The following is a 13,878-nucleotide window of genomic DNA, read 5'->3' as shown; positions in this document are numbered from 1 at the left end:
TGTGACTTTTGTCATGCTTAGCTAATTTTCTTTTAAGCCGAAGGCTAAAGCGATTACTCAATTCCAAATGTGAGAATTGTAAGACACTTAAATCGCTTTGGATATCTCTCTCTGTTTTCTGGGCTTATATTCAAATAAAAAAAATTAAAACCAAAAAGTCGACATTGGTCTAGATGTTGTTATGGTTAACGTGGGAGGAAGATCAGCTTATTGAAGAACATTCGACTTCCTGGGAACACACTTAGCAAAATTGTTTGCTAAGAGGAAACTGAAATTGGAACCAGTTATTATTGAAACAACATAATTCGAGTCGGCAGCTTTTCGAGCCTCAACGTTTTTAGATCTACAACATTGTTGTTGCTTAGATCAATTCACAAACCGATATTACAGATTGCACTTGTGTATACGGTATACAAAACATAGTCACAAGGATTTGTCCTTTAGACAAGTAACCGGCGTAAATCCTGAAGTAATGATCTATTTCAATGATATGAGGAAACTGAGTCAAAGCTGAAAGCCTGAGGCTACTTTTTACAACAAGTCTTCTTTTCAAACTCTAATTACTATTTTATTATATTTTTTTTTATTATTTGCCTTTATTTTATCTTCAAACAATTCTTCAAAACCCTATTTATCTTTTTCTTATCTCACCTTTTATTTTTATTTTTATATTTTTTTTATTTATTTTATCTTAAATTTTAATCTCTATCCAAATTCTACTGTTCAAAAAAAATATATAACTAAATCAGAAACTGCATAGTCTTTGTGGGATCGATCCTTACTTTTTACTTGCTATATTTTCTTTATATTTCTTTTGGGAATAAGAAATTATTTTGACGCGAAAACGACGCGTGTCTGTAATCAACAAGTTGTCAACGTAGGTTAACATCACAACAATTGTGTCTCCCTCCTTCTTAGTAAACATCAAGTAATCATGCACACTTTGTACATATCCAGTACTAGCAAGGGCCATTGTTAACTTTAAATTTCATGGTTGTGACGTCTGCTTCAAACCATAATTTGCAACTAACACACCCGAGTCTCTCCCTGTTTATGAAATCCTTCAGTAATAGTCATATACACTTCTTCATGAAGATCGCCTTGAAGAAACGCATTGAAGACGTCCATTTGAAACAACGACCAATTAAACATGGCAGCTAAGGCAATAACTGTATGAACTGTCAATCGAGCCATTCGAGTTATATTTCACTCTATACAACCACTTACAACCAATTGGTTTCTTATCAAGAGGTAATGTCACCACTTGCCATGTTTCATTGGCCTCCAAAGCTTAGATCTCTAGTTTCATGGCCTCGACCCAACGTTCATCAGTAACAGCCTTATGGTAGGTTTTAGGTTCAACAATCGAAGATAAGGCTATAGCAAAAGCTTGAGTATGTGAAGAAAAAATGAACATATGAGATACAATTGGAAATAGAATGCATATCTCTTGACAATGAAGTAGAAGATGAGGATTGACATAAAAAATCCGATAGCCATGTAGGAGGTCTACTAACCCGAGTCGATTTTCTAAGAGTATGATTATTGGATGAAGTAACTAGATGAAGCGAAGGTTGAATGATAGGTTCAACTAGAGGTTGTTTGATAGGGTCAATATTTGGTTGAACAGTAGGTAAGGCATTATGAGTAATTTGATCAGGGTTAGGAGCAATAACAGGTATGTGAAGAAACTCATGATCAATATCATTTGGCAAAAGAGAAATAAGAAATAAAGGTGATTTCTTAGCTGGAAATTTGAAAGAAAATATAGATTTGTGAAAAACTACATCACGATTCACACAAAAAAAATTGAGCATGAATGTCAAACAAAACATGTCCTTTTTGCACAGAGGAATACCCCATAGACACTAATGGAATGGCTTTGGATTTAAATTTATCATGATAGTTTGGTACTATGTCGAATTGCCCTTCCAACTCAGTTCGTAGAGCGCAAGGCTCTTAATCTTGTGGTCGTGGGATTGAGTCTCACGATGGGTAATTCATAATTTTGATTGCCGGAGGTCTTTCACGGAAGCTGCTCTCAACTTGGCATTGGGGCAGTCTACTACCTTACCTCCCCCTCATCTTATTAAATATGAGAATAGGGTCAGCTATTTTTTGATACCGTTACATAACATAGGAACATAAGACTGAAATTTAAAAGCACTAACAACAGTAAGCAAATGTAGATGTTTGCGTTCAGCTACATCATTTTGTTGAGGTGTATGAACACACGAACTTTGATGAACGACTCCAATGAATTAGAATAATTCTTTACCATCAATACTAAAAAATTCTGATCAATTATCACTTCTAACAATTTTGACAGGGGTAGAAAATTGATTTTGCACAAACATAATAAATTGCTTAAAAATGAGCAAGGAATCACTCTTAAGTTGAAGAAGATATACCCATGTCATTCGTGTATGGTCATCAACAATGGTTAAAAAATATCGATGTCCACTGTGAATTGAGACACGATATGTCCCCCAGAGACCGATATGAATAAGGGAAAAGGTCGGCGAGATTGTTTAGCAAGGAGATACATACCACAATGCTTTATACGTTCATTGCTAGCAGACTCACAAAAAAATTTGTTTCATTTTTATTTAATGTATTTAAAGAGGTGTGCCCAAGCCTAGCATGCCACAGTATACTATCATATGAAGAGATAGAAGAAAAAAAAGAATTTGTTACAAAGGATGAGGAAGAAATCGAAACTAGTTTTACAGCAGGCCTCAATTTCGGAAAAGTATGCCCAGAATTAAGAAGGTACAGACCACCCTTGACTTTACCAATCTCCCTCATCTCTCCACTGAAAAGGTCCTGCAAAAGGCAAAAATGTGTGTTGGGGGAGGGGGGAAGAACACAGCAGTTAAGCTCTTTGGTCAATTGTGAAATGGGTAACAAATTATAATGGAAATTAGGAACGTAAAAGACATTGATTAAGGTTTGATTAGGTGATAGATCCAATGTGTCAGTATGGGTAATTTGAGTAGTTTCACCATTCAGCAACTGAGCGAACGAAGAGAGCCACATGCAACTGGTGAATTGAATATTTTTAGATTGAATGTCATATGGTTCGTGGCACCTGAATCAAGAATCCACACATTACCCATAGAATTTGATTGATTACTTGCCATATGTGCATACGCATGGACAGCTGAATCTTTTCCCAGCAAACTAAGGATCTGTTGATACTACTCAGGAGTAAATGTAGTGGTCGATATTGGTACATAAATTAGAATACTAGACCCATCATTCGAAGTTGCGGATCCTGAGTCAACAGAAACAACACTATTGACAGAACCTCCTTTTTTCTTGGTAAACTTGTAATCTGCAGGATATACAATCAATTTATAGCACGATTCCTTCTTGTGTCCCTTAATGTGACAGTGATCACATTCACCATTGAAACGCCTCCTAACTTTCGAGGAACTCGAATAAAGAGCAGTTGGTTTTGAATCCACCAAAGGCTTATTAAAAGTCTGACGTTGACCTTCTTCTTGCACGAGCATTGAATATGCCTGATTTACGATTGGCAATGGTTTCATTAACAAAAGCTGACTATGGATTGTCGATTACGATTCATTCAATTCCTTAAGGAACTGAAATAAACGCTGCTGTTGTATTTGCTCATTATTCCTTCTAGAAGCTTCACATTCACAGGATGCAAAAGGAAAATTGCATCGTACTCGTCCCATAATGATCTAAAACGAGTATGATAAACAAAAATTGAAGAAACACCTTGTGTGTGAGAAACAATTTCACGATACAAGAATATATTTGTGTTCCATCCACCTTATTAAATCGCTCCTTAACGTCCTTCTAAACAGTCGACGCATTTGAGGCAAAGATACACTACAACATACTTGTTAATTTATGACAAAATTTTCATATAACGTTACATATATCGTCACAAAACATATTATAATGTGACGTTTTTTTTTATTTTCGTCATATTTATTGATTAATGGTATATCTTTTATGATAATTTTAAAAATGGTCATTGATTTTTGTCACTATATATTTGGTGCCAAAATCTTCTCACCAAATTTTTTGGTGGGAAACCTTTTAATGACATTTAGATAAAATAATGATATTGTAAAATCGTCTCCAATTAAAAACAGGTATTAATGACGATTTATTATAATGACGATTCAATTTGAATTAGTGGCGTTACACATTTGTCACTAATAAATTTTATTCGTGATAATTTAATTTGTCATATTTTATAAGACGCTAAAAATGACATTTTATTATTGTCACAAAAGTGACAATTTAATTATTGTCATATTTGAAGTTTGCTTGCTTATTCTGTTTGGACTGTTTGGAGAAGTTTTACACGTGAACCCATTATTTGTTTTTAAGTTTAGGAATTGTAACTTCTTTTAATAATAAAAAAATTCTTTAATATTCAATCCAAAACAATTCTTTTAAATATATTAAAAAATTATTTAATATATGTTAAAAGACATTTTCTTTTAAAAATACATATAAAAAAATATATTTATCTAAATTATTTAAATTGTTTTTAATAATTATTTAAATTAAATATTCCTTATTTTTAATAACTATTTTCAATTATTCAAATTATTTCTCCATATTTTTTATGCAACAATATTATATAATGACAAGTTTTGTAACTATATGTAATAGTTATTGTTATAGAAAAATTATCACAAAAAATTATTTTTTTAATTAATAAAATATTCAAGTTTTTTTATAATTACATTTACAGTTATATATTTAATTATAATGATAAAATAAAACTATTATTATAAAAAAAATGTTAAGTTTTTTTAATTTTTTCTAATAATATATATATATATATATATATATATATAATTAAATGACATTTTCAAATAAAATATAATAACAAAATATATTATCAAAAAGTTCAGGGGCTTATTTATTTATTAAAAATCATTATTCTAAATTTAAAATTTAAAATACACAAAAATAATAAAAATAATAAAAATGAAAATTAAATTGCTAAAAATTGAAGAATTTATATATATATATATATATATATATATATATATTGAGTTGGGAATGAACAAGTTAACTTAAGCCTACAGGTAAGACAGTCCGTGTAAGTCTTGAACAATATATATTAATCATAGTTGGGCAAATTTCCTATTAAAAGTTTTACATTAAGTTTAGGTAAAGTTTACTTCCGTTTATCATGTTATATTCACTACAATACTATTCTTTGTTGTATAATTATTTTTAATATTTTTATTATATAGTTTCATAATGATTAATGGTAGAAGCTTTTGGTTAAAGGGTCATGTTAATTATTTTTTTCCTAAGTTTGAGGGTCGTATTGAATGCAACGGTAATTTGATGGCCAAATTGATTTTTTTTTTAAATGTACAAGAGCCTTAAGTATATTTTTTTTTCTGAAAATTAATATAAATTAAATAAATATTAATCGGTATCGATCACCCAAAAATACGGGTACCTAGGTTTTATGCGTACCCAACTTTTGGGTGCCCGCATATTACTGGTTGAGACGTAGACCGAGTTTTTGACACCAAAACATTTTGAATACCTTAAAAAGCGAGTACCTAGATATGAACATCCCTAACTAATACAGATGATAAAAAAATCATGTATTAAATTTACTACGATTATTTTTATTAACTATAACACATCAAAGTTTAACCATAAATTATTTTTAATACACAGATTTTATATACGATTTTTATCATTTTGTTAATAATTAATGTTATTATAAAAATATTATATTTTAATATTATATGAATCTCTTCAGAATCATCATGTTTTGAATATTATACTTTTATTATTTTAAACAAAACATTGAGTCATTATCAGAAATAGTAAAGAAACATTCAGTGACCAAATTAGAAGAAAAGAAACAAATGGACCACAGATGAAAATATGTGGGACTACAAGGAGTCTTGTTTTAATTAGACCAACATGTTTAGGAGAACACAAAAACCCTAGCCTTTTCCGCGTGTTGTTTTCTCCTCTTTGTGCGCCGCATCTCTCTCCTCCCCTCCCCTCTTTCTTTTATTTTTTACCATTTGTAAACCTTAACCCAAAAAGATTAGAAAACTCTCAAGTGTTCCTCTGCTCTCCACGGTTGGGACTCCTACAATTTCCGGTTCATTGGCGTCAAATCCTTAATGTTCTATGACAAATTAGGAATTTTTATCAATGACTTCCTCGAAGAAATACTACGAGGAGAAAATTGCTTTCTTATCCAATGATTCATTTTCTTTAAACATCGTGAAATTGCATCTTTCATGCGACATTTGTCCTTAAATTTTGATAATTTAATGGACTTGAGACGGAAATTAATTGTGCAGAGAGGACAAAGCGGAAGAACCAGAGCAATCGAAGTACAGAGACAGAGCTAAGGGACACATCTGACCTCCATTCTACGATGGGGGAAACTAGTTCGGTGGATATTCATCGTGTTCTGGAGTTGAGGTCTCCAATTATTGTTAAGGTATAAAGAATGTCTAGTTGCTTTCTAATAATTATGCTTTGTATGTGAAACAATAATACAATATAGCCTTTGCTAAAATCGTATTAGTGTAAATCCATGAATGGATGTATCAGTATATTTTCAAACATTGATGTTGTCTGTTGAACTATTAGCGCATTGCGCATTGAAGTGAAATCCCTACCTTACTGACATTCTTTCAGTGGTTGAATTATCTTATAGCTCTATTTTTATTTTGATATTGTGCAATATGATTGAGAATGACGTACAAGCAAAATTTTGATGATAAACTTAATTAGAATCATGGAAGAACTAAGACCCTTCTCTGATATGATGAACAATGAAATATACATTTTTTTCTAGAGTGGATTTAATGCTACTTCTAGTCTGTAACTTTAGATTTTTGGTTCTGCTGGTAGTGTTTTGCTTTCTTTTGGAATTCCTCATTCTGTATCCCTAGCATTGATTTTTCTTTTCTAATATGCAGAATTTTTCATTTTGTTCTTTCTAGTTCCCCTTATGGTTCTGTTGTCCAAACCGCATACTTTGTTGCAATGAACTCATTGATTTGAAAGAAAATAAATTGTGTATTTGAAACAGCTGGTGCTGTAATGCCTCATTGTCTGTAACCCTGTTTTGTGCAATTCAGGATGTTATAATCCACTGATTCCCTTTATATTTTGCTTTCAATTCAGTAACTTATCTAAATTGACGACAATAAATTGATGACAATTACAGTTTTCTCCAACTCAGATCAGAGTGCAGATACAATCGAGTTAAAAAAAAGAGTTTGAAGAATAAAGAAGATGAACTTAATAACTATAAGTAGAATTTTGAATTGATTCAAAATCAAATGGAAGTTATGAGATCTGCTTTGTTAGCTGTTGGAATTCAAGTGCCATCACTTCAATTTTCAGGTAAACAATATAGTTAATCAAATAAAAATTATTATATTGTAGTAATTAATGTTGATTATTTTTTAATTTGTAGCTTCAAATGATACCACGAACTCAACATCAACAGAATCACAACCGACTGAAGGTTTGGATTGAGATTGCTACAACGAAATATTTCACAAGTCATATTATTATCATATTTTTTTATTTTCTGTAAACATTTTTATATTTATAGAAATGAAATTATTATGTATTTAGTGAAATATTTGTTTAAATCTTATTATTTTGCAATAAGTGAACTATTTTATTTTATTTTATTTAGATTTGTATAAATAATTTTATTTTAATACATATTGTCATTAAAATGTCATAGAATATAAATTATTTGTGTTTTGCTACAATATCTTTTTCGTCACATATAAGTTGATTTTAATGCATTATTTGTGAATATATAAATTATCAATAACGAAATCTTATTTAATTTAGTGACATAACCAACTGTCATAGAATATAAATTATAAAGTGACGTTATGCATAAATGTCATTCATAATATTATTAGGTAACATTTATATTATGTCACTAAAAATGTGACAATATCTCTTTCGTCACATATAAGTTGATTTTAATGTATTATCCATGACGTATAAATCATCAATAACGAAATTTTACATAATTTAGTGACATAATTAGTTGTCATTGAATATTAATTATATAGTGACGTTATATATAAATGTCATGATACTATTAGGTGACGATATACTACGTTACTAACAATGTGACAATTTTCTTTTCGCCACATATACAATGAAATTATTGTGTTATTGGTGACGATATGATTTATTAATGACGAAAATGTACATCATTTGGTGACAAAAGTAATTGTCACTGAATGCAAATTAAACTGTGACGTTATTCATTAACATCACTATATATTTAACAATACATGACGATTATACATACATCGTCACTTTTGACATTTAGTGACACACCTAGGGTGACGATCGTCGTGACATTGACTTTTACGTCACAAAATACATCTAGTGACATAAATTGATGTTTTAGTGACAATAACCTACATGCCATTAATAAGAAAATTTGTTGTAGTGATAACCCCGCAAACAATTCATGGCCTACAGTGTTCAACAACCAAGAAAGAACAATAGCATTGCATCGCTCCCATTAAGCGATAACTCAACCGAAAGACCTTCACGACGACAAGTTCCGTCTATAAATCCAATTTTTATTCTTAGCAAACAATGCAATTCGCATTGACCTGGTCCACAAATTATGCGTTTCAACTCCTGTTAACTGATGTGAGACGAGCAGTATTCCTGGAGTATCGGATGAGTGTAAGTAAAGAGGATGCTAAACTCTTCAAGATTTTCTGGAGGATTTACCATTGCCAAAGATTTATCCAAACAGAAGAAGACCAAGAAATCAAAAACAATAACAATGATGAGCGAGAGAGAAGAATAAAAATGATGATGAGCGAGCAAGACTTATCTCTTTATTTTACTGGCGTTTGTCGAGACCAGACTGGCGACGGTGGCTCCGATATCATGTCAACAGTTGGAGATTAACCAACAGTGGTTCGAGATCTTTCAATGAACATGAAGAATAAAAAGCAGTAGTATGAAGAGTCAAAGAACTACGGACTATTTTACTATTGCTGTACATTAAGAATGAGCAAATAGAAATTTATTTACACAGATTAACAAGAAGTTAACTACTTTCAACCTTCAACTCTCTAATTAACTCACAGTTCAGATTTCCATCACTTTTGGTATTGGAGATTTTAATGTTGATTCTTGTCTTTGGTTTGTTGTTTGAGTGGTGAAGTTGAAGGTAGTGCTTGCGAGGGCTGATTTTCAGTGGAGTCATATTGCCTGCTAATATTAGTGGCTGCTTTACGAGTGACTTTGATTTTGTTTTCCCGGAGGATATTACATGGTGCTCAAAGAATGAAATGTCCATGGCAGACAGAGAGACAACGGTCCAAATTGTCCAAACGGAAAGGGGCAGAAAAGTTGGAAATATGCAACTTCCCACTCTATTCAGACTTGTCTCGTCTTTTAGCGGTCCTCATTTTGCTGTAAGCCAATAAGCAAAAAGCTTGTTAATTTAATTATACATGTTTTTCGTTTTGTGGCCTTTGAATGGCCGGTGGTTCAACTTTACGGAACATTTCGCAAGAAAATGGAATGGATTTGCTCATTTCAGCATTCTCTCTCATCTTTAACATTTGAAGATAAGACACTTTACAAAACGCAGCCTTCAAAACAGAAGGGGGAAAAACAAAGCCTCCACCCGAGGTTATAGTCTTATAGATAAGATTGTGATGGTTAGGTAACATGCCGCCTGTTGCAAACTAGGTTAGCTGAATTGCAAACTGTTCCTTGTTAAAAAGACCGGCTCGGTCATTTCAGTAAGACTGGTTAGGCCAAAAGAACTGATCGGCTGCCGACTGCAACATTAAGGTCATTGGGGTGGCCATTGTTGAGGAACCAGGGGGATCAGAGATGCCGATGTTGGCAGCATGAACGTGGTGGAATAGATTCTGCTGATAAACTGCAGCCGCATCGAAAGGGATTCCACAAGGAATAGTAGATATTGGCTGCTGGATGCGGGAAAAACTTATATTGTTGCTGTTGGAGCTGCACTGCAGTTGTTGCTCATGGTTCACGATCGGGTTTTGCTCAGACTCGAGGGATAGTTTTAACCGCTTAGCTGCCCCGCCGATGGGGAGAGAACTCTTGGAAATGGCCTCTACATCATAACGGTTCATCTCGAAGTTGGTCACGGCATTCACACCTCTGAACTTGATGGCTGCAATATCGTAGGCCTCTGCCGCCTCCTCTTCAGTAGCTATCACCATGCATAAGATAGATAACTATCAGCTCACGGCAATAATATTCTCCATAAATCATCTCTTCAAAACAATAACAAATAGGTTCATCACTCATAGTTGCACCCTTACCGAAAGTCCCTAGGTAAAGGTCCTTGTTTCCAGCAACACGACCGATCCTTGCTTGCCATCGACCCTGCTGATGATGCCTGTCAAATTAAGACGATAATCTAGTGCATCAGTAATCATCGTTCGCAACAGAAATACTGCAAGACACATACTTGATCTAACATCATTAAGACAATCTGAATTCCATTCAAGAATGTTCTAACCTTGTGACACCTCTGTAAATCGAAGCACCCCCTTGAAAATCCACTGCTCTTCCTATTGAATTTCAATTGAGAAGAGCGATAGGTCAAATTACTGCAATCAACCAAGTAAAAGGAACGGCCAACTGATTAAGAATACAACACGTACCTCCTTAAAGATGCAATAAACTCTTGCTTGGTCACATGTTTCATCTCCTCCAACTCTTTTGAATAATTTGAAATCTAATACATGCAAGATAACGAGTTAACAAGTTCATGCTCCAGGGAACGTAAAATGTAGCTAAGAAACTGTTCATATATAATACCGGGAAGTTGGTGGTGGCGGTCGGACCCCAGTACTTTAGAGCTGCCAGATCGTAAGCTCTAGCTGCCTTTTCTTCTTTATCGTAGCCCCCTGATAAGGGTTACAAGATTTCAGCCAACAAATCTAAACTTAAAATAAAAAAAACTAAAGTAGGAGTTTTCTCACCTAAGTACACTGTAGAAAACAATTGTCAATGTCCACCACCATAACATGGAACGCACATTCCCATGCAAAAAAGTAAAGGAGACTGTCAATATCAGGTGATAAATCGGTCAAAAAATTCTGCTTGGAATCATTTTTATAACGCAATGCAAGTCCAAAATTGCAGGAGTAATCCATGAGGCATATGAGTTGGTTAAAACAAATTAATGTCTTTTAACCACACCCTTGCAATCACTTCTACACTCTTTATCCATGATTTAACTTCAAATCTAAATAAACCACGATGAGCATCAAGCCAATTGACTCTTTTCTGGGCAGTGTTTGTAGGCTAAGGCTGGTAATGTGGGCTATGTTCTTGTCAAACCCAGACCTTCTCTCTCTCAGACTCTGATGAGGGCTGTCTGTCTAGGTAAATTAATAGCAAAAGCAAAAGCATAGTAGGTGAAAATCAGATTGTTCTTTGTTTCAGTGTTGGGACTTTCATCCAAGTGGTAAAGAAGGCCTGGGACTGAACCGGTGGCGGGTGTGGGTCGTGTCAAACAGAGTGCCAAGTGAAAGAAAGTGAATAAAATGGCGGCATATCTGATCAAATCAATCAAGGATCTGAGAAAAACAATTTTTGACAAAATGGGTTTTGCCAGTAAGTAAAAGTACCATTGTGTGCTATATATCAACAGTCTTTCTTTTTCTTTTTTGAGATCGAAAACATATCATCAATCTTTCAAGAAACAAGAAAGGCCGAAAACAAATGCCCACTGATTCCCCCCCGCCCTGAATGCATGCAAAGCAAAGCAAGCAAGTAGACTGTAGATGTACTTAGTTTAGAATAATGTGATAAAGGGAAATGACCTTGACGCCCTTTTCTGGCCTGACCCTCTCTCCTACAGCTGTTGTCCCATAGATGAGCTTCGTATCTGCCCGTCCATCGGTGTCTGCATTTGCCCAAGCCAAGTAGATATCATAAACAAACTACCTTTGATTAATGACACCAAAAACAAATCATATAGAACTAGAAACAGGAAGGGATTGAAGGGATGTTGGACCTTGTGACACCTCTGTAGATTGAAGTTCGCTGACCAAAAGTATCAACCATTTTCTTCGCGTTATCTGAGTCAACTGAAACAATAGATTTATTAGTGCTATTTTCGCAACTTTGATTAACCCCAAGTGACAAAGCGCCACCAATTGCACCATTGGAATGACCAGGAAACTCAACGGCGGGCAACTGAGTTCGACCCATTGAAGTCGAATCATCGACTTCTGATCCAGAGTTTGCCAAAAACACTTGGAACCCAGTAATGGCCTTGAGATCTTGCTGCTCATTGAAGTAAGCAGTGCCGCTGTGGTCATAGATTTGGGTTAAAGAAGAGTCTTGGGTTTCGTTTTGGCTATCTGAGTACCGAACAATCGACGAGGAGTCGCCAAGGAAGTCTTCAAGCTTCGGTACTTGATGGTGGAAGCTTGTGACGATGGGAGATTCATCGGCCATGGCCGGTGCTTGAGTTTCTTTTCTTTGGTTCACTCCTTGCGTAAAAAGCACTTGTTGTTTTGGGTTCGTCCAGTCTTCAAAATCAAACATACACATAAACGAGTCAAATCGCAAGCTTTATATAGTTTTACCCCATAACATTTTCTTTAGTTCCAAACATGAACACTAGAGAGAACTCCAGGGTTTTTTTTTTATAAAATAGTAATCTTTTAAAGTCGGTTTCTTAAGTAGCCAACTCGAAAAAACTGAGCTCAAATGAAGTAAACAAAAATCCATGGGCTCTCTCGTATTTTCTAGCAGCCAAGCATAAGTTGTGAGAAGAAAAAGAAGAGGTAAGAAGGTATTACCATTGGCATAGAAATTATCGATAAGGTAATGAGGAGAAGCAGAAGCAGCAGCTGAAGATCCTTCATATGACACAAACAGAGGCTCAGATGATGACCTCAACATGTCCATCGGAGAAAGTGAAAATGAAAGGCAGTTACTCGCTGTCGCTGGTGCCATTTAATGTTTCTTGTATAAATATCTATCTATATATGCAACTCTATAACCTTGAAAAGCTTTTTCCTTCTATATGAAACAACACTAAAGAGCGAAACAAAATCCTCAGTAAACAAACAAAAACAAGATCAGACACCTTTTTAACCTCGAATCATATCCTCCAAAACTAGAACTGATTATATTCCATAATCGTTACTTATAACCGTCCCACGATAATCACGAAGCTTAAAACGAAGAAAGATGGAAGAAAATGGAAAAAGAAGTATCTCTTTTAAAGCTTAAAAGAGGCTAAGTGCATGCAAAACTGGTCTGGGATTTCATTGAAGAAACAAAAGGAAGAAAGGACAAGAGGGTAAAGCGGTGTTGGGTTTTTAAAGGGAGAGGAGAAAGAGAATAAAGGGCTAACTACTGAGGAGAAGCCATATTATTCAAAGAAAAACAGAGTTGATAAAGCCTACAAAAGAAGAAAATAAAATAAACTTCGATAAATAAATAAAAAAAAACGGGGAGGGTGACTTTTAGCTCTGCGCGGTGAAGAAATTTTGTCTGAAACAACGTTGCGAAAGATCCGGGCTAGTGGAAACGGAGATGGAATTTCCTACGGTAAGGATATTATTTTAACAGTGAGGGTAAACTATGCATTTAATGTCTAAATTATTAGTTTTAATCCGTTTTAGTACCTAAACTTTCAATATTTTCAAAATCATACATGAAATTTAGTTTTTATTTCAATTTAGTACCTAATTAAAAATTTAATGTTAAGTTTTAAAAAAATTGAAAATTTATGTACTAAAAGCAAACCAAAATTAATTGTTTAGGTACTAAACGGGTTAAGTTTTTAATGGTGAGTAATAAAATGAAATAAAAACTAAA

The 13,878-nt window shown here is 33.9% G+C and overlaps 1 protein-coding gene across 1 annotated transcript in view; it reads right to left on the bottom strand.

Moving 5' to 3' along the window:
* LOC120119145 (AP2-like ethylene-responsive transcription factor AIL6) overlaps positions 1-13,154 on the bottom strand; it is a 41,807-nt gene extending 28,653 nt beyond the window's left edge. Inside the window, 10 exon segments of the mRNA XM_039139026.1 lie at positions 9,743-10,240; positions 10,353-10,429; positions 10,553-10,581; positions 10,583-10,604; positions 10,698-10,771; positions 10,855-10,943; positions 11,019-11,027; positions 11,865-11,947; positions 12,059-12,578; positions 12,852-13,154. Of these exon segments, the coding sequence (XP_038994957.1) occupies positions 9,798-10,240; positions 10,353-10,429; positions 10,553-10,581; positions 10,583-10,604; positions 10,698-10,771; positions 10,855-10,943; positions 11,019-11,027; positions 11,865-11,947; positions 12,059-12,578; positions 12,852-13,008 (1,503 nt within the window). The 5' untranslated portion in view covers positions 13,009-13,154 and the 3' untranslated portion in view covers positions 9,743-9,797.
* Between the last annotated feature and the right edge of the window lie 724 nt (positions 13,155-13,878).

Source organism: Hibiscus syriacus, unplaced genomic scaffold (genome assembly GCF_006381635.1).
Source record: "Hibiscus syriacus cultivar Baekdansim isolate YM2019G1 unplaced genomic scaffold, ASM638163v2 tig00110331_pilon, whole genome shotgun sequence".
NCBI lineage: Eukaryota > Viridiplantae > Streptophyta > Magnoliopsida > Malvales > Malvaceae > Hibiscus > Hibiscus syriacus.
This window is presented reverse-complemented; position numbering and strand designations above follow the sequence as displayed.